This window comes from Oncorhynchus tshawytscha, linkage group LG06, assembly GCF_018296145.1.
Source record: "Oncorhynchus tshawytscha isolate Ot180627B linkage group LG06, Otsh_v2.0, whole genome shotgun sequence".
In the NCBI taxonomy this organism is placed as follows: domain Eukaryota; kingdom Metazoa; phylum Chordata; class Actinopteri; order Salmoniformes; family Salmonidae; genus Oncorhynchus; species Oncorhynchus tshawytscha.
Window position 1 is genome coordinate 47,781,021 of NC_056434.1, and position 24,471 is coordinate 47,805,491.

General features: G+C 46.0%; 1 protein-coding gene across 2 annotated transcripts in view; it reads left to right on the top strand.

The window, feature by feature from the left end:
- The window catches only part of cttnbp2 (cortactin binding protein 2), a 67,425-nt gene that overhangs the window by 33,241 nt on the left and 9,713 nt on the right, over positions 1–24,471 (top strand). For both annotated transcript variants that reach the window (XM_024424083.2, XM_024424082.2), the window contains exons 3-10: positions 6,794–7,021; positions 10,460–11,903; positions 14,022–14,228; positions 15,151–15,250; positions 17,337–17,487; positions 18,489–18,719; positions 22,085–22,202; positions 23,854–24,153. In XM_024424083.2, the coding sequence (XP_024279851.1) occupies positions 6,794–7,021; positions 10,460–11,903; positions 14,022–14,228; positions 15,151–15,250; positions 17,337–17,487; positions 18,489–18,719; positions 22,085–22,202; positions 23,854–24,153 (2,779 nt within the window). The remainder of the gene's footprint in view (positions 1–6,793; positions 7,022–10,459; positions 11,904–14,021; positions 14,229–15,150; positions 15,251–17,336; positions 17,488–18,488; positions 18,720–22,084; positions 22,203–23,853; positions 24,154–24,471) is intronic.

Sequence of the window (24,471 nt, forward strand, 5' to 3'; positions counted from 1 at the left end):
CCTGGGTGGGTGTGACAGAAGGGAGAGAGAGCTGGGGGACCCCCAGGATCCATACTGCCCCAGGGGGACCCCCACCCCCTGGACACACACACACTCTGGCCAGTATTCCAGTAAAGCCTCCAATATCCCAGAGCCCTCCGTATATCTAGAGAACATAAATGTAGATAGCCTATCACGGCAAAGCTTTATCCTCAGTCATTAATATATTTCGTTTTTCGTCACTAAGCTGACCTAGAAACTTAAATGAGGTGTTTTAGTGAATGAGAACAGGGGGAAGCAGTGTTGCCAGTCGTGTGTGTGTGTGTGTGAATATCAAAGGCAGGATCTTTAGATGGGCAGCTTTGAGGCAGAACTCTTGCATTCAGACATGATTTTTTGTTAATGACCCAAAAGAGTTTTTTCCCCCTGGTTCTTGCAAAGAACAAGCTAGTGTGTGTGTGAGAAGAGAGGCAAGGGAGAAGGCCCCGTGGAAGTCTTTAAATACCACAAAGAGCTCGCTGTGTCTGATTTAAACGGTCCTACACACACCCACACACAGTCGACAAAAGCCTCTCTCATGGCTGACCTTTCGACCTTGGCCCCTGCCGCATATGATTCCAACCGGCCATTATTCCGGAGTCCTTGATGGCAGAATTTCCCAATCCCAGGGTTGTCCTTCTGTCTGCCTGCTAAAAAATATATATATATATATTCCCCTGGCCCCACCATCACACAAACCCACCCTAGTAGCCATGTAACTAGTCTACTAATTGCCCTCAGCATAACTCATCCTATCTCGCAACAGGCGAGCATTAGCAGCAATAGCGTCAGTTTGTTTAGCCAGGGGTTGGAGGTGTATGGGGCCCTGGTCGGACTATGGTGGGCGATGTTAATCTGGAGCCCCTGTGGCTGAAATGAGGAACTTGTGGAGCAGTCAACGTATTGACCAAGCTGTCATTGCACGGGTGAGGTAGCACATAGAAATGTAACATGTAGAGGTGGTGACGCGATTCTTTATTGCTACGTAACAGAGACGTCTCCGTTCTACATAATGCATTTCTATCTGCCTCTTGGAGTTTTATCTGGGAGAGCAGCAGAGCACCAGACAATAGCTGAGTGTCAATATTAGTAAGGGCCTTCTTTGCCTTTCAAAGTTAAATCATTTTTCTTTGAGTTGTAGAGGAAAAGATCACATGTACATTTATTAAATCCTTCTAGATTTAGGTAGCCTTTCCTCTCTGCACATATATATACACATGTTTTTTTTTACCCTGTAGCTGTTAGAGATATTGATTTATGCATTAAGGCCAGATTGACACTGCCTCTAATGTAAAATTCAGATTGTCATGAATACACAATTAATGGGGCTTTGAATAAAATATGATCCTTTTTCTCCAGACGAGCTTTGAGTGCTCTCTTTTTCTCTCTTTCACTCTCACTTTATTTTATCACACCCGCTTCCTTCCGCTGCCACTCTTGCTCTCTCGCTGCCACTCTCTTGCTCTCTCCCCTATCCCTCTCTCCCTTCCCCCTCTCTCGCCCTCTCTTCCTCCCTCTCTCTCTCCCTCCCTTCCCCTCTCCCTCCCTCTCTCCCCTCTTCTCCTCTCTCTCTCACCCCTCTCTCCCTCTCCTCCTCCTGACTGTGCTGTTTCTCTGGCTGCGTTCCCTGAACCCTCTCACCCAGCTATGCATGCCTGTAAAGGTCGATGCTAATAATACTGACTGGGGCCTTAGTATACACACAGCACTGGCAGTAAATATACTCTGATGTTACTGCAGTCTTACTGGTGAATAAAACACTATGAATATTGAAATACTCTGTTAGTAGTAGGGCTACATGGATACACTCTGAAATAGACTGCCTATATTGTTAACTTTCAGTACAGTACTGTCCCACATACATACATACATACATACTAGAGGTCGACCGATTTAATTAGGGCCGATTTCAAGTTTTCATAACAATCGGTAATCTGCATTTTTGGACACCCATCATGGCCGATTACATTGCACTCCATGAGGAGACTGCATGGCAGGCTGACTACCTGTTATGTGAGTGCAGCAAGGAGCCAAGGTAAGATGCTAGCTAGCATGAAACATATCTTATAAAAAACAATCAATCTTAACATAACTAGTGATTAACTACTCATGGTTGATGATATTACTAGTTTAACTAGCTTGTCCTGTGTTGCATATAAACAATGTGGTGGCTGTTACTTTATCATTGAATCACAGCCTACTTCCCAAACGGGTGATTTAACAAGCGCATTCATGAAAAAAGCACTGTCGTTGCACCAATGTGTACCTAACCATAAACATCCACGCCTTTAAAATCAATACACTAGTATATATTTTTAAACCTGCATATTTAGTTAATATTGCCTGCTAACATGAATTTCTTTTAACTAGGGAAATTTTGTCACTTCTCTTGCGTTCTGTGCAAAAGAGTCAGGGTATATGCAGCAGTTTGGGTATATGCAGCAGTTTGGGCCAGCTGGCTCGTTGAGAACTGTGTGAAGACTATTTCTTCCTAACATAGACAGCCAACTTCGCCAAACGGGGGATGTTTTAACAAAAGCGCATTTGCGAAAAAAGCACATTCGTCTAAGGTGTATGTAAACTTCCAACTTCTACATACATACATACATACATACATACATACATACATCATGGGGAGTGTTAAACACGGACTCTGCTAGGAAATACCACAGGCATGCAGGAATATCCTCCCGCAGTCAAAACAGCTGATCTTGGACATAATAAAAAACACCTTATCCTTAAGCACACCAGGGAGCAAAACTATTGTCCCCCTGTACAACTTTCCATCAATAAATCTCCCCCGGCTGTCAATTCCACACTAATAATATTTTTTCCTAAGCATATTGTTTCCCAGTGTACTATGTATTTACAGTATGGGGAGGTATTTAAGTATCCATTCTAAATGACACTACAGCCATAACAGCACATTTGTTTTCAGCATTTGTCAAAGGACCTCCAGTAGAGGAGCCTCTTCCTGCTCACCAGGAAATAGATAGCTTTTCCATTTCCTGCAGGACTTATTAGAGCACAGCGCTCTTATTCCTGATTCACACTACAGGGCCGACCCTATGGTGTAGTGTGACGCGGTCTTGTTTTGTGCACTGTCCTCTTCCAAGTGTTCCAACCTGCGCGTATACAAAGATGTCAACCTTGCCCTGTTCCTTAAAAAGTATACTTATTAACCACAGAAAGCATTTATTAAGCACTTATAAATCATTAATTAACCGTAGCAAGGGTCTGCCTCTGGTTATCTGCAGGTCATGTGACACTTACTAGCCTGTGCTGGTCTGGCCACCCTGAGGTAGCCATGTCCTCTCCAGTGTAAATATTATTGGATGGATACACCCCCCGGAAATAAACGCTGGTTACAGATGCCATCTCTCTCACAGGGAGCCACGGGCTGTTTTTATTTGTTGAGGTAAACAGAATTTTCCGCTTGTTAGTTACTTAACGTGCCCTAGAGTTGTCCTCTAAGAGCTCTGTATTCAGTAGAGTGTACTGGCATCAAAACACGGAGTATCGTAGAGTAGAATGCCCATGTATTTACCTGCCAACAACTGGCCACATCTATCCTCTTTTATACAAACCAGATGAGTAGTCAGAGTAGGGCTGGACGGGATACCATATTTTACGAAATACCTGTACTGATGCACGGACCGCTTTTTTTTTTTACTTAACTTTTTTTATACGGGTTTTTGAATGTTTTGGTGTGTTATTGAATGTGATACGCCGCGTGTAAAGTCCATATTTCTAGTTTACTTTGCTACCTGAGTCATCTCTCTCCGCTCTCTCTCTCTCCATGCCGCTTTCCACACAGACCTAGCCCCGCCCCCTGTCACTCAAGGAGCGCATTTGTAGTTCCTCCACCACGAGACGCTTGCGTTCAGTCTCTGCGTTGTTAATGCAAGCACATGTGGTAATGTTGACGACAACGATGGCGTTTTCACTTTGCTTCTTAATAGAAGTCCACTGGCGTTTTTATAATTACACCAATAGTTTGTTTCTTACATCTGGAAACCGCTAGTTTGTCTTAGGTTGGGTCTAAATGTTGTTAGACGCTAATTCTAGTCGCTAATGCTAATCACCAGCTAGCTAATACTTGTACTGAGTCAGAGCGAACGTAACTAATCAAATTTATTTATAAAGCCCTTCTTACATCAGCTGATATCTCAAAGTGCTGTACAGAAACTCAGCCTAAAACCCCAAACAGCAAGCAATGCAGGTGTAGAAGCACGGTGGCTAGGAAAAGCTCCCTAGAAAGGCCAAAACCTAGGAAGAAACCTAGAGAGGAACCAGGCTATGTGGGGTGGCCAGTCCTCTTCTGGCTGTGCCGGGTGGAGATTATAACAGAACATGGCCAAGAGAAAACATTCAATGTATATAAAGATTATAGGGTCCCCTAGGAACACTTGTCAACACTTTGGTTTCTACTCTGTCACAATAACTCCTCCCTGGCATTTTCATTTGTAATGTCAAAACACTGCATTTAAAGTACCCAATATTATATTCTAACTATAGAATTAGAATAATCATTCTACTTCCATGATTCCAACAGTTCACCCAAGCGTTATGCTTTAAATCACAAGTCAAAGTCAAATTGCAAGGTTTGGTTCAAAATAAGGCCTAGATTGTTTCGTGCAGCCCTGCGTGGGAATTATCTCAATGAGCGCAGGGAAATGCAGACGTTTATGAAAATGCTGAAAAGTATTTTTGAGATATTTTGTCCATATCGCCCAGCCCTAAGTCAGTCTCCTAATAATCCTATGTTGAGACAGTATAAACGTCTGTCTGTCTGTGTCTGTGTGTGTGTGTGTGAGGCGGGGGTCTGTGTATGGTAGATCCCCTGTAATTAGGGATGATATTTGTGAAAGCGCAGTGGAGAAGACCAGATGTCTGTGACCTCACTGCACTCTCCACATCCATACTGATTTACACATTAAGGAAAAGATCAGATGGGTATCAGATATGCAAAAGATCTGAATCGGGATGCCTTTGTAAATGCAGCCACACACACACACACACACACACACACACACACACTTTAATGTCCCACACCCAACTCTCTCTCGCTTGCTCTCCCCTCTTTCTTTCTTATTCCTCTCTCATCCATACTCTCTCGCTCTCTCGCTTTCTGTGGTATGTTCACAGTTAACGGTCAGAGTAATGGGAGCTACCTTTGAATGTTTGGGGATCACCATCAATCTCTACCCTGCTCCTACCCTCTGTGTGTGTGTGCTCATGCGCGCATGTGTAGCAAGGCTATGCAGTAGTTTGTTTATGTGTGTTCAAAGTATTCCTATTTAATGCACGTGTGCGTTCTGTGAATTTCATCTCCTTCTTTGGCGAAGCATCGGCCACAAGAGCACAGTAGCTAGCCACCCCACAGGAACACATTCTGTGTCTGTTCTCTCACTTCTCTTTGTGTGTGTCTCTCTCTCTCTCTCTGTTTCTCACTCCCCTTCTGCTTGATTTCAAGACCAACTGTCATAAATGATTCCTTTTTCCCTGTGCACACAGAACTCAATGTCCTGAACATTGAACACTGTGAATGTAGCACTGTAACACTGTAGAGGTAGCTTCATGTTCAGCCCTAGCCTAGGGGAGATCCCCTTTTCCTCTGAACAATGAAGGAATGTAGGGTTTCAGCTTCTCTCCAGGAATGTACAGTAGTGATTCGTCCTTAAAACTGTCGGCGTTTTACTATTTAGTGCCTTAACCAAGGGGTTTGGTTTGAAGTGGTTTATGACCTGTGATCCTTTGGTCACTGGCTCGTGAGCTCAATGATCGTGTGGTCAATTAATACATGGTCAATGGTGTCCACAGTTGCCCGAAGGCCTAGATGATAATAATGGCTACAGTAGCTTAGCGTAGCTGCATTGGCTAACTGACACTTACTCATAGCAGTGCCTCAAATTCACCCACCGGTGCTCTTATGCCCAATAAAGACTCTTGCCTGATACCAAATCATGCCGGTGCATTAAAAAGTACTTAGGTGCCTGGGAATCTATCCCCAGTTATTGTCTTCCCATTGTCTACTTATTTTCCACCATAATTTGCAAATAAATTCATTAAAAATCCTACAATTTGATTGTCTGGATTTTTTTTCTCATTTTGTCTGTCATAGTTGAAGTGTACCTATGATGAAACTTACAGGCCTCATCTTTTTAAGTGGGAGAACTTGCACAATTGGTGGCTGACTAAATACTTTTTTGCCCCACTGTATCTGCCCATCTGTGTTACAACATCCCAGAATATTACTAACAGATTAAACACACCATTTCCCCTGCCTCTCGACTCCCAATGTAATCTAACAGACACCATGGCTCCTGTAGCAGTGAGTGGTTGGACAGGAGAGTGGAGCTTAGGAATTGGCCCACGCCAGAGAGGGCACAGTGGGCACAGCATGACCGTCTGGACTTGCCTTTCCCACGACCCGCGGGGCTGGGCTGAGCCAAGGCTGGCCAGAGTGCAAGTGAAAGGGCTGAGCTGAGACTGGGTCCCATCAATAACATGTATATGGGTCTAGGACAGGGGTGGACAGTTCTTAACTTGAAGAGACCCTGCGTGTGCAGGCAATTAGTAACACTTAGGACCACAGACATGCTAATCAATCCACTCGTATAGTAATCGTCAAACGTGTACCTAGCTAATGCCCTTCGGCTTTTTAAGAATCGATTGGTTGTACAAATCAAATGGTCATAGACCAGAGGAATCACAGAATTCCATCAGTCTGTCTCTCTCTATTTATTTATTTATTTATTCTATCTCTCCGTAGGCGCGGCGGAAGGAGGTGTTCCTGCAGGAGCGTTACGGCCACTTCAGTCTGACCGACCCCTTCCTGGCCCTGCAGAGGGACTTTGACTGTGTCCCGGGGGGGGACAAGGAGCGCCGGCCTGTGGGCTCCAGCCCCATCGCAGTCCTGGAGGCTGTCATGGCCCACTGCAGGAAGATGCAGGAGAGGATGTCAGCTGAGCTGGAAGCTGCCGAGAGCAGGCAAAAGAGGGTAGGTTATGGGAGGCTATGTGTAGACAATACTATAATATGATAACTGTGTGTGTGTGAGATGCATTTGAAGTTGCTTTGCCATATTTGGTTAATGTCAAGTGTGTGAATGTGCGTGCGCGCGTCGGAGAGCAAGTGTATGTATCTGCTGTACATCTTACTGTCCCTGGACTATGTAGGACTACCTGTCTGATTTAAGTCCACCGTGGCCAGATGTGTTCCGCCTCCGTCCTGTTTCCCTTCTCTCTGTGTGCTATTCCAGCAGAGGTAGTGGGTGAGGGATGGAGTGGGTGAGCGTAAGGGTGTGTGTGTGGGAGGTTGGCAGGGCGAGTGTGAGGGGAATGGTGTGCGTGGCAGTGTATAATTGTCTATGGTTAGATAGAATGTTGGTGTGTGGAATGGGGCTTGCCTGGGAGGAAGGCGGGGGGTGTATGTGGGAGAACTGCTCTCCTTGTCCTGCTCCTGAACCCTTCCACCAGTCACAGAGCCAGCGGAGACCCGAGATTCTCTCCAACCGGGCTTGTGTGGTTGGGGAGACACCTCTGTTAGCCAGCACTGTGCTGTGTGCTCCAGATAAGCAGTGAGACACAGCCAGCCAGCCAGCCAGCCGGGGGATGATGCGGAGAGAATGGAAGAAGGGGGGAAGGTAGAGTAAGAGAGAGGTGATTGAGGAGTATTTAGAGGATCCAGTTCTGTACTAGCTAATTCCATTGCAAAACGTTTTGCTACGGTGTGCCCTACTCGACATGACCCTGCTGTTTACGTTTAGCCACTGAGACACAATGAAACCTGCAGCCGCTCCATTTTGACTCAATGTCACTACAGCAGCACAGCATGGAGTCCAAAACACTAGAAGCTCTTGGCTCATTTTCCCAATACCCCTTCCCTCCCACTCCTGGAATAAACCATCTCCCCCAACCTTCTGCCTTTGTCACGGTGACAGGCCACACGATTGTCTGGATGAGGCTAGCCGTTTCATCTGCCACAAACCAGAACATGACAACGACGAGAACGCCAAACACATCGTTAGTGCTGGTCTGTGAATAATAACATACTGGAACATAAACAAATACATGAGAAACAACTTTAAAAAAAAAAATCCTATCCCGAGTTCACACCGACCCCCATACAAAGTCACGTTTTTCTGAGTCATCTTCTTGAAATATGAATGGGTTTTAAAAGCCAGCTGAAAGGCCTGGTGCCATTCATCTGTGTGTAACACTCCGCTCACCTGCCTGGTAGAGTGCAAGGCTGTGTGTGTGTGTGTGTGTGTGTGTGTGTGTGTGTGTGTGTGTGTGTACTGGCATAATGCATTATGAATGAGTCATTAGGAACAGGGCAGGGTCCTCACTGACTTGTGTTGCCAGTGAGGTGAACACGCCGAGTGGACAATGCAAGTAAATCAAATGGTCCTTTAGGGAGAATATAGACTCCACTCTAACAAGACCCGCATCCTAAATGGGAGAAATGAGTGTTTCCTCATGGCAACAGATCTCACCGTAGTACAAACGGCACAGTTGGAAGTGCTTCATTTCAGTCGGATGTCATTCTGTTGCTATTCCAGCTTCATGCCGTAGGAGCTACTCGGCCTCATAGGAGTGACGTAACAGGGACTCAGTCGATCAGTCCGAGATGTGTGCTCGTTCCTGTGAGGATTACAAGGGGTCGTGTTTGGGGGTGGGTAGCAGGCAGGCGTAGTGGATATCAGCCTCATTGTTTGGGCTCGTTAGAGCAGCGGGGCAGGCAATCGCCCGGAAAGCCCGGTTAAGCCTGTACCCTCGCTGCCAACGCACAGCTAACAATAGCAGCCACGCTCCAGATATAGTCGCCCGGGGTTGACAAGTCATCGAAATTCAATCAGATGTTTGAAACGTTAGATTCCATCGTCCATTTTTTTCCCCGTGTGAGCGCCGTTCTTCCAATAACTGCTCCGTCGTGTGTGTGTGTGTGTGTGTGTGTGTGTGCTATTTTGCATATTGACTGTTTCTGTGTAAATTAGGTATTTTGCTTTCTGAATTATGATTAAATCAATATTCTAAAATGGAGGACTGTTATTGCTGAATTCAAACGGGTCTGTTCTGTATTCTGTGGTCTTTTAGGGAGAGACCGACAATACTGAGGTCATTTAAACATGACTATTTTCCACTGTTGTGTGAACATGGAGAGGAGAAAATGTTCCTCATTCTTGTTCAGTTAGTTGAGCACTACTATTCACCTTGTCCTTTTGAACATACAATGTCAGCTTGCAATTATTGCCAAGTGGTGTTTCCTGAAAGGTTTGTAGCTTTTCAAGATCATCGTAATTCCATTGTAGGCGTTGTCGTGTTTTCAAGTCTTTGGTTATCAGACCAGGTAGGTTCAGGAAATAGTTTCAACAAACGCAAGGAGCCTAGAGAGCACCTCCACAGTTCATAAAGTGAGCATATTGATTTCAGTGTGTTGGCGAGCTGCGCTCTCCACTCTGGGCGTGATTTGAGGGAGGTGTGTGTGTGTGTGTGTGTGTGTGTGTGTGTGTGTGTGTGTGTGTGTGAGTAAGGAGGGAGCAAAGTGAATGCACGTGCGCCTTTGTGCATTGGATTAACGTTAAGGTGATGTGTGTGTGTGACGCAGGGCCTACGTGGTATATGTGACGTGCCGCAGATCTACTGTATGTCATGTGGCGGCGTGAGTGTGACATGCTGTACACCGAGCATACAAATCAACACCTACTCGTTCCGTGACACAGACTGACCAGGTTAAAGCTATGATCCCTTTATTGATGCCACTTGTTAAAAAGGACTTTTAAGCCTTGAGACGATTGATACATGCGTGTGTGCCATTCAGAGGGTGAATGGGCAAGACAAAAGGTTTAAGTGCCTTTGAACGGTGTGTGGTAGTAGGTGCCAGGCGCACCGGTTTGTGTCAACAACTGCAACACTGCTGGGTTTTTCACACTCAACAGTTTCCTGTTGTGTATCAAGAATGGTCCACCACCCCAAAGGACATCCAGCCAACTTAACACAACTGTAGGAAGCATTGGAGTCGACATGGGCCAGAATCCCTGTGGAACGCTTTCGACACAGGCGAATTAAGACTGTTCTGAGGGCAAAAGGGGGAGGGTGCAACTCAATATTAGGAAGGTGTTCCCAATGTTTGCTATACTCCATGTATGTTTTGCAAAATATATACCAGATGTGGGTAGTAGATATGTGTGCTTGATATCTGTGTAGTTTGATGTAGGTGTGATCTGACCGTGTGTGTATGTTGTTACGCAAATGTGTGAGTGTGTGCTGATAACGTGTGTGATTTGAGTTTCCATGTTAGAGATCATTTGTACAGTTTGTGTTTGGAATAGCGGTGTGTTGTTCGGTCTGTGTGTCTGACAATACAGTGCGTGTGTGTGTGTGTGTTTTTTCTAAACGACATCTCCCCTGACTGGCTTGTGGTCTCTGTCTTTCAGCTGCAGCTGGAGAAACTGCAACTGCAGAGTCTGGAGCAGGAGCACCGTAAACTAACCGCCCAGCTGAAGGACGAGCGGGAGAAGAACAAGCACATCGTGATGATGCTGGTGCGGGAGTGCAAGCAGCTGGCCACGCGCGTGGTGGAGGAGTCGCAGCGCTTCGACGAGATCTCCGCTCGGCTGGACGAAGAGGGCCGCTCTGCCGGGCGGCTGCAGGAGGAGCTGACGGCAGAGAGGCAACGCGGACAACAGCTAGAGGCCAAGATGGAGAAGCAACTGTCAGAGTTGGACACGGAGCGTGAGCAGCTGCGTGCCAGGCTAGGCCGAGAGGAGACTGAGAGCCTGAGCCTGCGCCGGCTGGTAGAGCAGCTCAGGACTGAACGGGACGGTCAAGATGTTGAAGACGGTAAGGATGATAGAAGGGTCTCGGCCCAACTGGGTGCTGCTGCCGTGGATCCCACCGCTGCCACCAACACGCCACCGCCCAAACCTACGGTCTCTGTTGCCGTGGCCACGGACCCCGTCATATCCCGGACGGCCTGCTGCCAAACAGATCTGTCCCCTCCAGAGGCCGAGGGGCAGAAGAAGCCAAGCCCCCTCACCATCCCTGTCAAACCCACTCCCACCAACTACGCGGGCCTCAGCCTGCCCAAGACGCCCAGCGCAGGCCGGGGGCTGGTCCATAGTAGCGCAGGGGGACTTCCTCAAACGGGGGAGAACGGAGCAGAGGGCCAGACGCCCCACGGGGGACTTCACTCCCCAGCCCCCACTCCAGCGCTGCCCACGGGGGTGAGCCCTCGCGTCCAGGCTGCCCGCTACAAGTTCCAGGAGCAGGACCAAAACGGCACGGCTTCCCACAGCAGCCCACCGTCCCGCGACCTCTCCCCCACCAACCGCGACAATTTTGCCGCCAAGCAGCAGGCGCGCCACACCGTCACGCAGGTCCTCTCACGTTTCACCAGCCCCCCAGCAGGGGGCCCCAGCGCCCTCCGTCCCGGCCTGCCCCACTCCACCTCGGAGGGAGGCCCCTTCCCCGGCCGACTGGGCCATCCCATTGGCCTCAAGTCCCCCACCGTGGCCAGGATCGACCGGGGCAACCCGCCCCCCATCCCGCCCAAAAAGCCGGGCCTCTCCCAGACCCCATCCCCTCCTCACCCACCCATCAAAGTGGTGGGGGACGGCAGCCGCTCCCCCGGAGTGGGTTTAAAACCCGCCACGCCCCAGCTGCCGCCCAAACCCGCCCTGGACCTGGTCCCAGCCCTGACAGCGTCTCAGGTGGGTGCCTGCCCCCCCGTGAGGGGGCCGCACCAGGCCGCATGTGCAGAGTGCCCCCCCACCAGCGCTGCCATCACTGTCAGTAGCCCCTCCATAAACCCCTCCTCCTCCGCTAGCGCTCCATCCCGTAGCCCCCGTGCCCCAGGCAGCCCCCTGGCAACAGCATCAGGTAAAGGGGCACCACGCTCCCCCTACCGCTCTCCCCCTACTGCCTCTACCTCTCCGCTCCAACTATCTTTCCAATGCTAGGTTAGCCTAGCTTAGCGTAGTGTTCAGGATATAGGGAACCTGCTTTAACCACAGGAGTCCAGAGGAGAACACAACAGAGCAGGGTCAGTCAAGTTCAGCTCTCGTCCCTCCCTGGCCCTAAACCATTGCTTGAGACCTGATCTCTCTGTACGCATACTTAATTCTCTTCCCCCTCCTTCAGGAGCCTGTCGTCTCCCTGCTTCTCCATAGACCTATTCTGACACGTTATCCCCTAGCTAGCAGCTGTAAACAGACCAGTGGCAGGCTAATATCATGTGCCTGGATAAAGGGTCAGATGCTAGGCTAGCTTGCTCCGGCTGTAGGAACTAGGAGCGTTACTCCACTGTTTCTTGAGGTTTTGAGGTTAGTTTTCCCTGTTCAAATAGGGTGTGTAGGGTTCCTATGAGTAACCCTCCTCTCTGAAGCTGATGCCAGTGGCTGCTCTCTCCCCTCATCCCCTTCATCGTCCACTAGCATGATACCTGTGACCCTTGACCCTTCTTCCTCTTCATCACTACCCCCTCCCTGCACACTTCCTGTCTGCACATTTCCTGTTTTCCCTTCACTAACCCCTCCCACTGACTCTTCCATTTCCCTTCCTGTGTCAACTCCTGCACTCTGTTTTGATGTACCTATTATGTATGTTGACAGTCCTATGAATGTTGCTGCTGTTGTGCTTAAACTACTACTTCTTGTTTATACTGTAACGTGTGTTTATTGTCGCAATTGGTTGAGAAAAGGTTTTCCACAACCATTTTCCAAGCAATCAAGTGGAGAAGTTGCGTGATGCAAGTCCTGTTTTTTTTTTTTTGCCTTTTTAGTTTTTAATGTCAATGTGAGAGAAGTGTTTCGCACTACACTGACCGAAACGAACTAGTAATGGTGCTCGTTAGTTCTTAGTACAGATTTCGCCGTTTTCTTTTGACATTTGCAGTATTCTATGCCCCACATTACTTCATGAAGTGATACATTTGCTTTTTAGGTTAATGGTCCCGTTGTCAGATTCCAGTCCCAAAGTTGTTTTGTTTATCCAAGTCAAGTTTGTCTCAATGTTTCAATATGCCGATGAAATTGTATCATTTCCAAAACGCACTTCTATTAAGACTAGATCACTATACAACGTCTGACTCCACAGCGGTGAGACAGACTTTATTTTCGACTCAGAAGACCAAACTAACCAGCCGATGTAATATCACCAGTAGTGGTGTGGTCTCTGTTACCCGTCGACATGGAAACGGTGACTGCTGATTTACTTACCCCCCTCCCTCTCCTTTTCAGTCTATCAGACAGGGGTGTTCCCGGAAAGGTCTTCAGCTCGCTTTGCTCCACCCACTTTTTTTGAACCTGTTTGTCCTGAGAAGTGTCAAATAACCCACTGTGTCCCTTTTTTTGTAGCGTTGTAGCTAACAACGGCCTTTACCTTCACTCCCACCCCGTCTATAGAGCAGAGTTTTTAGCATTTTTACAGCACAGTAGATTAGAGCTGAATAATATTAGGCCTATGCTGTTGAGTTGCAAATTAAAAGTAGGCTATTGGCTTTTCTTTCTTTCTTGTCCTTTTTACTGAATCGTGTTATGGTTTCTTCTTTACATTTTTCTTTGCTCACACACATCCTGCTAAGTAACAGTGTTTTGTCGACATACTAAACGGTTTGTGCATGGATGGGGTCGGTGTGTTGATTGACCATTAAATACACGCGTGAATGGGGATTGTTGTGGTTGGTTGTGCGGCTGGATGGATGGATGATGGTTGAGAAAATGCCCTCCATCCTACACCTGGGTTCCATGACTTGTCCACCTGTTCTGAAAGGCAACTTATTCTATGTCGTTGCTTACGAGGGCATATGTAGCAAAGGGAACAAACTCTTTTAAATTCACTCCGTTATCAATAGACTCATGCTTTCTCGTTTGAGCTGTAACTACACTAGTCATTGTGTCGTGGAACTCCCAGGTGTCGTCCCTCCCCCTCTTCTCCCAGCCCCTCTCTATCAGCTTCCCTGCCATGTTAAACCTTGTGTCCCCTTTAACTCCCATTTAGGCTGGTGTCCCTCCATAGTCCCCTCGCTAACCTGCGGTGGGCCCGTTGCCCTGGACGACGGGCGCCCCCTGCTCCTCCAAGCTGCTTCCCAGGGAAATGTCACTTTATTGTCAATGCTGCTTAACCAAGATCCAACGGATAATATTAGTCACCTTGAAGACCACCCAACCTCTGCCTTGTTTTCTGCTGCTCAGACCGGACACACAGGTACAGTCATCACATTCTGTTGGTCGCACGCACCGAGTACAACAGGTGTAGACTTTACCGTGAAATGCTTACTTACGAGCCCGTTCCCAACAATGGAGAGTTAAAAAAGTAAGACAAGTATTTGCTAAATAAAATAAAAAAAGAAATGGTTACACTATTAAAATGACAATAACGAGGCTATATACAAGGAGTACCAGTGGCGAGTCGATGTGCAGGGTTACGAGGTAATTACGGTATGTACATGTAAGTGGAGGCAACTAGGCAATCAGGATAGGTAATAAAACACAAAGCTGCAGCATATGTGAAAGTGGGTCTGTGTGTGTGTGTGTGTGTGTGTGTGTGTGTGTGTGTGTGTGTGTGTGTGTGTGTGTGTGTGTGTGTGTGTGACGTCAATATGCATGTTTTTGTGTGTGTGTGTGTCATTGTAGTATGTGTGAGTGTATGGGTAGTCTAGTGAGTGCATAGAGTCCGTGCAAAACATATATGATACACACCTGAAGATGTTCAACTCCATTGATTCATTTTAGTCAATACAGTTATTATAATTGATATGAAGCACAGAATTACTGCAGATAGACAACATGGGAATTGTGGCCTCGAGGGACAGCGATCCCTGCTCACTCGTGTGTCAGAAAAACCTCCTGCTGTTCCACTCTTAGGCGGTAGACACACACACACACACACACACACACACACACACACACACACACACACACACACACACACACACACACACACACACTACCTACCTATTGCAGCCAAGATTTGAAGCCTTTCTTTCACGTTTGATAGTGTTCTGTCATTCAATGGTTGTTGATCTGTAAACAGTGGCAATGTGCAGAGGCACAAGTAAAACCCTGTTTCATTTAAAGGAAAGAACTGAGGAAATAAATGGCTATTTCTCTCTCCCACTCTCTCTCAGACTGTGTTAAGCTGCTGCTGACTTCAGGGGCGTCTGCTGATGTTTCTGATGAAAACGGATTTACGCCTTTACACTTTGCCGCCGCGTTCGGACACCACAGGTTGGTGCACAACGCACGCAACCCCTGTTCTTTACATCAACCTGTCTCTAAAAACAGCCACTGCTACATACTGCAACCCCTCAATATCTGGTTCCATAATGGAGCCACTGCCAGTAACTGTCGGCTCAGTATCTGGCATGCGTACAAACTGACAGATATTGTGTCTCCATATGTATCACACACAGCAAACTGTCAAATCCTGCGCTAAGCGTGTGACATGTCATTGTGTTACTGTACATGTTAAATATAGTATCCTCTCAAATATAGTGTCGTCCACGTTTGGATGGACTTGGCGGCTCAGAGTAAAAGTTGCCTTTACCGCACAGATCTAGGATCAGCTTACCTGCCCCGAATCCATAAAGGGAAATTTACGTTTTAACTTCATATTCATCATCTCCAGTACCACCCCAACGTCAACATATGTGACAAATGGTGCGTTTCTATGTTTTTATGTTAAAAAAAAAAGATAGAGGAAGATGACATCAGCAACCAATTAGTAGACAAAACCCTACACATATTTGGTTATAATTACACGATGCACACCGATGTAATTCGAAACACTTATCTTCCTTACTGCGAAACACAACGGGCAATTTTCACATATGTTGGGATACTGCTGGAGGTGAATATGAAGTTGAACAATTTTGAAATGTGCCTTTAACCTCGACGGGATCGGTGTCCTCCCCTCTGCGGGATGGTTGAGCTAATGTGAATCCCAGGACATAGACATGCCTATGGGCAGAAAGCTTACGTTCTTGTTAATCTAACTGCACTGTCCAATTTACAGTAGCCATTACAGTGAAAGAATACCACGCTATTGTTTGAGGAGAGCGCACAATTAGGAACTTGATAATGTATTAATAAACCAATTATGCACATTTGGGCAGTCTTGATACAACATTTTGAACAGATATGCAATGGTTCATTGCTGCCATCTAGTGGCCAAAATCAAGATTTTGCCTGGGCTGTAATAATACATTATGGCCTTTCGCTTGCATTTCGAAGATAAAAAATATATAAAATAATGTTTTTTTCTTTGTATTATCTTTTACTAGATCTAATGTTATTCTCCTACATTAATTTCACATTTCCACAAACCTCTAAGTGTTTCCTTTCAGATGGTATCCAGAATATGCATTTCTTTTGCTTCAGGTCCTGAGCTACAGGCAGTTAGTTGGGTATGTCATTTTAGGCGAAAACTGGAAAAAAAGGGTCCGATCCTTTAACAGGTTTAAATTAGGGGTTTCCCACCCCTGGTCCAGGGGCAGTTGTAATCCTCTACTTCTCTGGCGCCCCCCTGTGGACACCTGCAGAGTGACGTGAGACAGGAGCAGCTGGGGATGTCTTGTCCTTTATGTGAGCCATGCTGTGCTGGGCACACATCCAGCCCTGCCCTATACCATCCTCTGTTGAGTGTAGAGGCATCCTGAGTAAAGTAGCCCTTAGCCCTGACCTAGGTATGAACAGTGGTGGCTGGTTGGAGGCGGTATAGGAGGACGGGATAATTTTGAATGGCTGGAATGGAATAATTGGAACGGTATCAAACATATGGAAGCCACGTTTGACTCCATTCCATTTATTCCATTTCATCCATTACAATGAGCCCATCCTCCTATAACTCCTCCTACCAGCCCCCGCTGAAATGCATGTTACCAGTGCTGCAGTAAACGTTTTGAGACAGTGAAACACCACTCTGTGTGAGTGACTGTCAGCGTGCCGATCGGCTACCCCCACTATTAATACTACTGTTGTTGCCAATTACAACACTGCACATTCACCAGCTGGCCAGGGCTAATACGAACACACACTGACCTATGTCTGCAATACAGGAAAAGGGTGACCGTTTGACAGCGTAGAAATGTTACCATAACTTTTAAGTTTGACAAGAGTTTCACTACCTCTACGGGGCTGTTTCCTGGACAGAGTTGAATATAAATCAGGATGAAGATAATTCTACTGAAACGAATCCGTATAAAAAAATCTGTTCTAGACTAGGGAGTCCCAGACTAAAATAAGGAGGATGCTTCAAAAACCACGAAACCGCCCCTGTGTGTGTAACCTGACCTCTTATTGTGTGTACGTCCAGGTGTGTGGAGGCCCTGGTGTCTGGTGGGGCTGATGTGGATCATGGGGCTGTGGGTGGACAGACCCCTCTGTTCGTGGCCAGCGGAGCTGGCAGGCTGGACTGTACCAGAGCCCTGCTCAACGCCGGTGCAGACCGTTCACGATCCACCACTGTAAGTCCCCAACTGGAGCCAGATGTCCTCAACCGTGCCTTGTTGTCCTCCCATTTTCAGATGGTCCTTCACGGGCCCTTATTGTCACACTCAGGACTGAGATCGTTTGACTTTTATTCCCCCCCCAGTCAATCAAGATCACAGAAAGCTAATTGGGTTTTAATGTCTGCTAGACGAGTCGTGCAGTCAGTCCTTAGAACACATACGCTTCAAAACAGCAAGGGAGTTAATTCACTTTTCACATTTGCATCACAACACATGGAGCTTCACAGGGCCTTTTAGTCAAATTTTTGTTATATTATTTAACCTTTATTTAGCTAGGCAAGTCTTAAGAACAAATTCTTATTTACAATGACGTCCTAGGAACAGTGGGTTAACTGCCTTGTTCAGGGGCGGAACGACAGATTTGAACCTTGTCAGCTCGGGGATTCGATCCAGCAACCTTTCGTTGGCCCGGCGCTCTACCTGCCAATCAGTGTTTCACTTACAGATTTCCTGTATCTCTAAAGCAGGGATATTTTTTTTTATTTGACCTTTATTTAACCAGGCAAGTCAGTTAAGAACAAATTCTTATTTTCAGTGGAAACAGATTTGTACCTTGTCAGCTCGGGGGTTTGAACTTGCAACCTTCCGGTTACTAGTCCAACGCTCTAACCACTAGGCTACCCTGCCGCCCCAAATATCTCATATGACCAATTTACTCACGGTATTGTTGTTGCCAATTATTCATGAATGTGTTTTGCTTAGTTGTGTATTTAGACAGCTATGTCTAAATGTCCTGGTGACGCCCCTCTGCGAATAGCCACCATGTTGTCCCTGGGGCAACTGTGTACAAATGCAGCTCCACTGGGATATTTTGGTCAACATCACATTTGCAGAAGTCATATCAACCAATATATCACAGAAAGTATTTCCAATGTTGTGTGCATTTTTAAATTGGAACAGCTTGGAGTGTATGCAGGTGGCTTATGTCTTTGTGTGTGTGTGTGTGTGATCCACAGGACAGCTGCACGGCTCTCCACGCAGCGGTTAGCTCGGGACATGTGGACACTCTGCGGCTTCTCCTCTGCCACCCTCCCCCTGACCACACACACCATGACCCTGACCACAACCATAGCTCTGACCGTAGCCCTAGTCCTGCCACGGTCCCGATCCTATCCAGCACCTTGCTGAACCAGGCAAACTGTGAGGGCTGGACCGCTGCACACATCGCTGCTGCCAGAGGCTTCAAGGTACTGGGACATGACTTGTGTACTGAAAAAGCCCAAAGCAATGTATTATGCACTGTATGTATGCACATAGACACATTGACCATATTTTTCAATTTTGTTAATTGGAGACAAACAAAAATGCACATGCTTACACATATAGTAGCTGTGCAGAATTCCCCCAATTTCAACCATATACGGCCTATTTGTGTTTTTTAAATTATATTGTTAGAATAATAATGTTTGAAAATATCTCATTTACAAATACACTTGCATGAAATGACCCTCTATCAAACCAGCATCTTTCAAAGGTACCACCCCCTCACAATCTGCCTCCTAAGCTCCTGTATTTTTCACCATGGATTTCATGATTGTTTTTGTAAAGTCCTCTTGCATATTCAACATTAGTTGGGAGACTATGTTTATAATCTAAACACTGTTCTCTAGAATTGACAAATGCACAAATCATTTACATTTTGAACAAGATCAAAAGCCCTATTTATGAGATTGGGACGTTGCTTTTCGGGAGCGATCTCCATTGTAGTGAGTTACTTTGTGAACATTTGAATAAAGTCTGAACTTTCTTAAACTGTACCAAAAAAAGGAACACCCACCTGTGCAAAGAACGCTTCCTCCTTGGTCTTGTGGTATAAATATTGTCTTTATGCGTTTAACCCCCGTCCAAGGGTCAGTGTTGTAAAGTATGTCGATCAAAATCCACATTTGACATTTTGAAGGGGACCGACATGTTTTAGCAGTCATAGCAGACGTTGGCGCGATTGTAAAATCAATTGGGGAAATTATCTTTGTACGAGCAAGAATTGGAATATGCATTGGTTCTCTTTTGAAATGTGAATCAATCCAGCAACAATTGTGCCAAGTTCATTTACACCGCACAGAAACCAGGGATTTAAATACTGGAAAGAAGGGAATCCTGCGGTGGGCGGAGTATGCATGTAGCTTCACACAGACGCGTACTGTGCCTTCTGAAAGTATTCAGACCACTTTTTCCACATTTTGTTACCTTACAGCCCCCCCCCCCTCAATCTACATAATGACAAAGCAAAAACAGTTTTTAGAATTGTTTGCTAATTTATATTTTAAAGAAGAATTATAAATTAAATTACATTTACATAAGTATTCAGACTCAGTACTTTGTTGAAGCAGTTTTGGCAGCGATTACAGCATAGTCTTCTTGGGTATGACGCTACAAGCTTGGCACACCTGTATTGTGCCTTTTTGCTGAGGAGAGGCTTCCGTCTAGCCTCTCTCCCATAAAGGCCTGATTGATGGAGTGCTGCAGAGATGGTTGTCCTTCTGGAAGGTTCTCCCATCACCATAGAGGAACTCTGGAGCTCTGTCGGGTTCTTGGTCACCTCCCTGACCAAGGCCCTTCTCCCCTCATTGCTCAGTTTGGCCATGCAGCCAGCTCTAGGAAGAGTCTTGGTGTTTCCAATTTAAGACCTCATGGCTTGTTTTTTTGCTCTGACATGCACTGTCAACTGTGGGACCTTATATAGACAGGTGTGTGTCTTTCCAAATCATGTCCAATCAATTGACTTGACCACAGGTGGACTCCAATCAAGTTGTAGAAACATCAAGGATGATCAATGGGAAACAGGATGCACCTGAGCTCAATTTAGAGTCTCATAGAAAGGGTCTGAATACTTATGTAAATAGGATATTTCTGTTTTATTTGACTTTGTCATCATGGGGCATTGTGTGTAGATTGCTGACTTTTATTTAATCCGTTTTAGAACAAGGCTGTAACGTAACAACATGTGGAAACATTGAAAAGACTCTAAATTGAGCTCAGCAGTCTGAATACTTTCCCAAATGCTGTGTGTGTGTGTGTACAGTTGAAGTCTACATACGTTTAGGAAGTTTACATACGCTTAGGTCATTAAAGTCATTCAAATTCGTTTTTCAACCACTCCACAAATTTCTTGTTAAGAAACTATAGTTTTGGCAAGTTGGTTAGGACATCTACTTTGTGCATGACACAAGTAATTGTTCCAACAATTGTTTACAGACAGATTATTTTACTTATAATTCACTGTATCACCATTCCAGTGGTTCAGAAGTTTACATACACTAAGTTGACTGTGCCTTTAAAGAGAATGGACAATTCCAGAAAATTATGTCATGGCGTTAAAAGCTTCTGATAGGCTAATTGACTCATCCTTGGCTAATTGGTAGGCTAATAGGTTAATTGGTTCATCCTTGGGAACACTTTCCAAACGCCTGAAGGTACCACATTCATCTGTACAAACAATAGTATGCAAGTATAAACACCATGGGACCATGCAGCCGTCATACCGCTCAGGAAGAAGACGCGTTCTGTATCCTAGAGATGAATGTACTTTGGTGCGAAAAATGCAAATCAATCCCAGAACAACAGCAAAGGACCTTCTGAAGATGCTGGAGGAAACAGGTACAAAAGTATCTATATCCACAGTAAAAGGAGTCCTATATCGACATAACCTGAAAGGCCACTCAGCAAGGAAGAAGCCACCTCTCCAAATCCACTGTAAAAAAGCCAGACTACGGTTTGCAACTGCACATGGGGATGAAGATTGTACTTTTTGGAGAAATGTCCACTGGTATGTTTAAACAAAAATAGAACTGTTTGGCCATAATGACCATAGTTATGTTTGGAGGAAAAAGGGGGAAGCTTGCAAGACGAAGAACACCATCACAACCTTGAAGCACGGGGGTGGCAGCATCATGTTGAGGGGGTGCTTTGCTACAGGAGGAACTGGTGCAATTCACAAAATAGATGACATCATGAGGATATATTGAAGTAACATCTCAAAACATCAGTCAGGAAGTTAAAACTTGGTCGCAAATGGGTCTTCCAAATGGACAATGACCCCAAGCATACTTCCAAAGTCAAGTTATTGGAGTGGCCATCACAAAGCCCTGACCTCAATCCCATAGAATATTTGTGGGCAGAACTGAAAAGGCGTGTGTGAGCAAGGAGGCCTACAAACCTGACTCGGTTACACCAGCTCTGTCAGGAGGAATGGGCCAAAATTAACCCAACTTATTGTGGGAAGCTTGTGGAAGGCTACCTGAAACATTTGACCCAAGTTAAACACAATGCTACCAAATACTAATTGAGTGTATGTAAACTTCTGACCCACTGGGAATGTGATGAAAGAAATCAAAGCTTAAATAAATCATTCTCTCTACTATTATTCTGACATTTCACATTCTTAAAATAAAGTGGTGATCCTAACTGCCCTAAGACAGGGACTTTTTTTTACTCTGATTAAATGTCAGGAATTGTGAAAAACTGAGTTCAAATGTATTTGGCTAAGGTGTATGTAAACGTCTGACTTCAACTGTGTGTGTAATATATATTATACTGTTTTGTGTGCTGTCAGGACTGCCTGGAAGTGCTGTGTAGCCACAGTGACCAGGACATAGAGAGGAGGGACAAGTGGAACCGCACCATCCATGACGTTGCCACCGACGACTGCAAAGACTTACTAGAGAACCTATGTGAGTACCAGCACCAGGGTGTGTGCACGCTTGCTTTTTTGTTCCAGCCTAGCACGTGATTCAACTGTGGCTCTTCTGTGTTTGAGTGCTCCATCCCCCTTTTCAGTCATGTGGACATATGTAATTGGCTTCCATTACATGCGATCAAACATTGCAATAATACTGCACTGAATAAAAGTATAAACGCAACATTCGCCCCCTAATCTATGGATTTTACTTGACTGAGAATACAGATATGCATCTGTTGGTCACAGATATCTTAAATAAAAGGTAGGGGCTTTGATCAGAAAACCAGTCCGTATCTGTTGTGACCACCATTTGCCTCATGCAATGTGGCACATCTCCTTCTCTTAGAGTAGATCAGGTTGTTGTTTGTGGCCTGTGGAATTTTGTCCCACCCCACTCCTTTTCAATGGCTGTGCGAAGTTGCTGGATGTTGGCGGAAACTGTAACACACTGTCGTACACGTCGATCCAGAGCATCCCAAACAAGCTCAATGGGTGACATGTCTGGTGAGTATGCAGGCCATGGAAGAGCTGGGACATTTTCAGGAATTGTGTACCGATCCTTCCGAAATGGAGCCGTGCAATATCATGCTGAAACATGAGGTGATGGCGGAGGATCAGTGGCACGACAATGGGCCTCAGGATCTCGTCCGGGTATCTCTGTGCATTCAAATTGACATTGATGAAATGCAATGCAATTGTCCATAAATGATGCCTTCCCGTACCATAACCCCACTGTCACAATGGGGCACTGTCCACAACACTGACATCTGCAAACCACTCGCACACACTACGCCATCTGCCCAGTACAGTTGAAGTCAGGATTCATCCGTGAAGAGCACACTTCTTCAGCATGCCAGTGGCCATCGAAGGTGAGCATTTGCTCACTGAAGTCGATTATGACTGCCGAACTGCAGGTGAAGACCCTGGTGAGGATGACAAGCACTCAGATGAGATTCCCTGAGACGGTTTCTGGCAGTTAAATTTAAAAAAAAAAATGTAACCCCTTTTTCTCGCCAATTTCGTAGTATCCAATTGTCTCATCGCTGCAACTCTTGTAAGGACTCGGGAGAGGCAAAGGTAGAAGAGCTGTGCGTCTTCCGAAACACAACCCATCCAAGCCGCATTGCTTCTTGACACAATGCCCACTACTGCCAAATTCTCTAAAACTACGTTGGAGGCGGCTTATGGAGAGAAATTAACATTCGATTCACTGGCAACAGCTCTAGTGGATGTTCCTGCAGTCAGCATGCCAATTGCACGCTCACTCAACTTAGATATCTGTTGCATTGTGTTGTGACACAACTGCACTTTTTTACAGTGGCCTTTTATTGTCCCCAGTACAAGGTGCACCTGTGTTAATGATCATGCCATTTAATCAGCTTCTTGATATGCCACACCTGTCAGGTGGATGGATTATCATGGCAAAGGAGAAATGCTCACTAACAGGGATGTGAACAAATTTGTGCGTGTGGAACATTTCTGCGATCCTTGGTTTCAGCTCACGAAACATGGGACCAACACTTTACATGTTGCATTTTTCTATTTCTGTTCAGTGTAAAACGAATTATCTCTCTCTGCCTCCCCTCTCCCTCTCTCTTTTTTGTTATTTTATGCACCACTCCCTCCCTCTCTCCCTCCCTCAGACTCCTACAGGGTGTTAGTGTGTGTCCAGTCCAGTGGCTCAGGAGAGCCCATGTGTCCAGTGGAGGTGTTGAAGGATGGGGTGTGTGTGAGCGTGCTGGGGGGTGTGTGTATTCACCGGGCTACGCGCTGGGCCGAGCTGAACTACGCCCTGGGCCAAGCCTTGACCTCTCACCTCCAGCTGCTCTGTGGCGACACCAACACACACACACACCAACACACAAACCAGCCCACCAGAGATGACACACACCAACACACACACCTGGGACTGACCCCCGCTAGCATGGCCTCCATCCTCATAGGTAAGGAGCTGTAATGGTTGTTGTTCAATTGATTTACTAGTTAGCTTATAATAAATACCGATATGACTTTAACACCTTGACATTGCCTTAGCTAGTGGTACGTTTACCAAAGTGTAGCCTAGCCTGCTGTCTCTAAAGGATATCCCAAACAGAGAGCATACTCTTGGTGAGCAGGGCCTTGTCTGTTTTTTTTAAGCCAAATCTCCCAACCTGAGCCAAGTTTACAGAGGTGTTGTGGCCTATTTTGTGCGACAATGCAACATGTTCCAAACAGCTGCTACCTCTGAACGCCTCCCGACCGCCCCTGGGTTCAAGTTT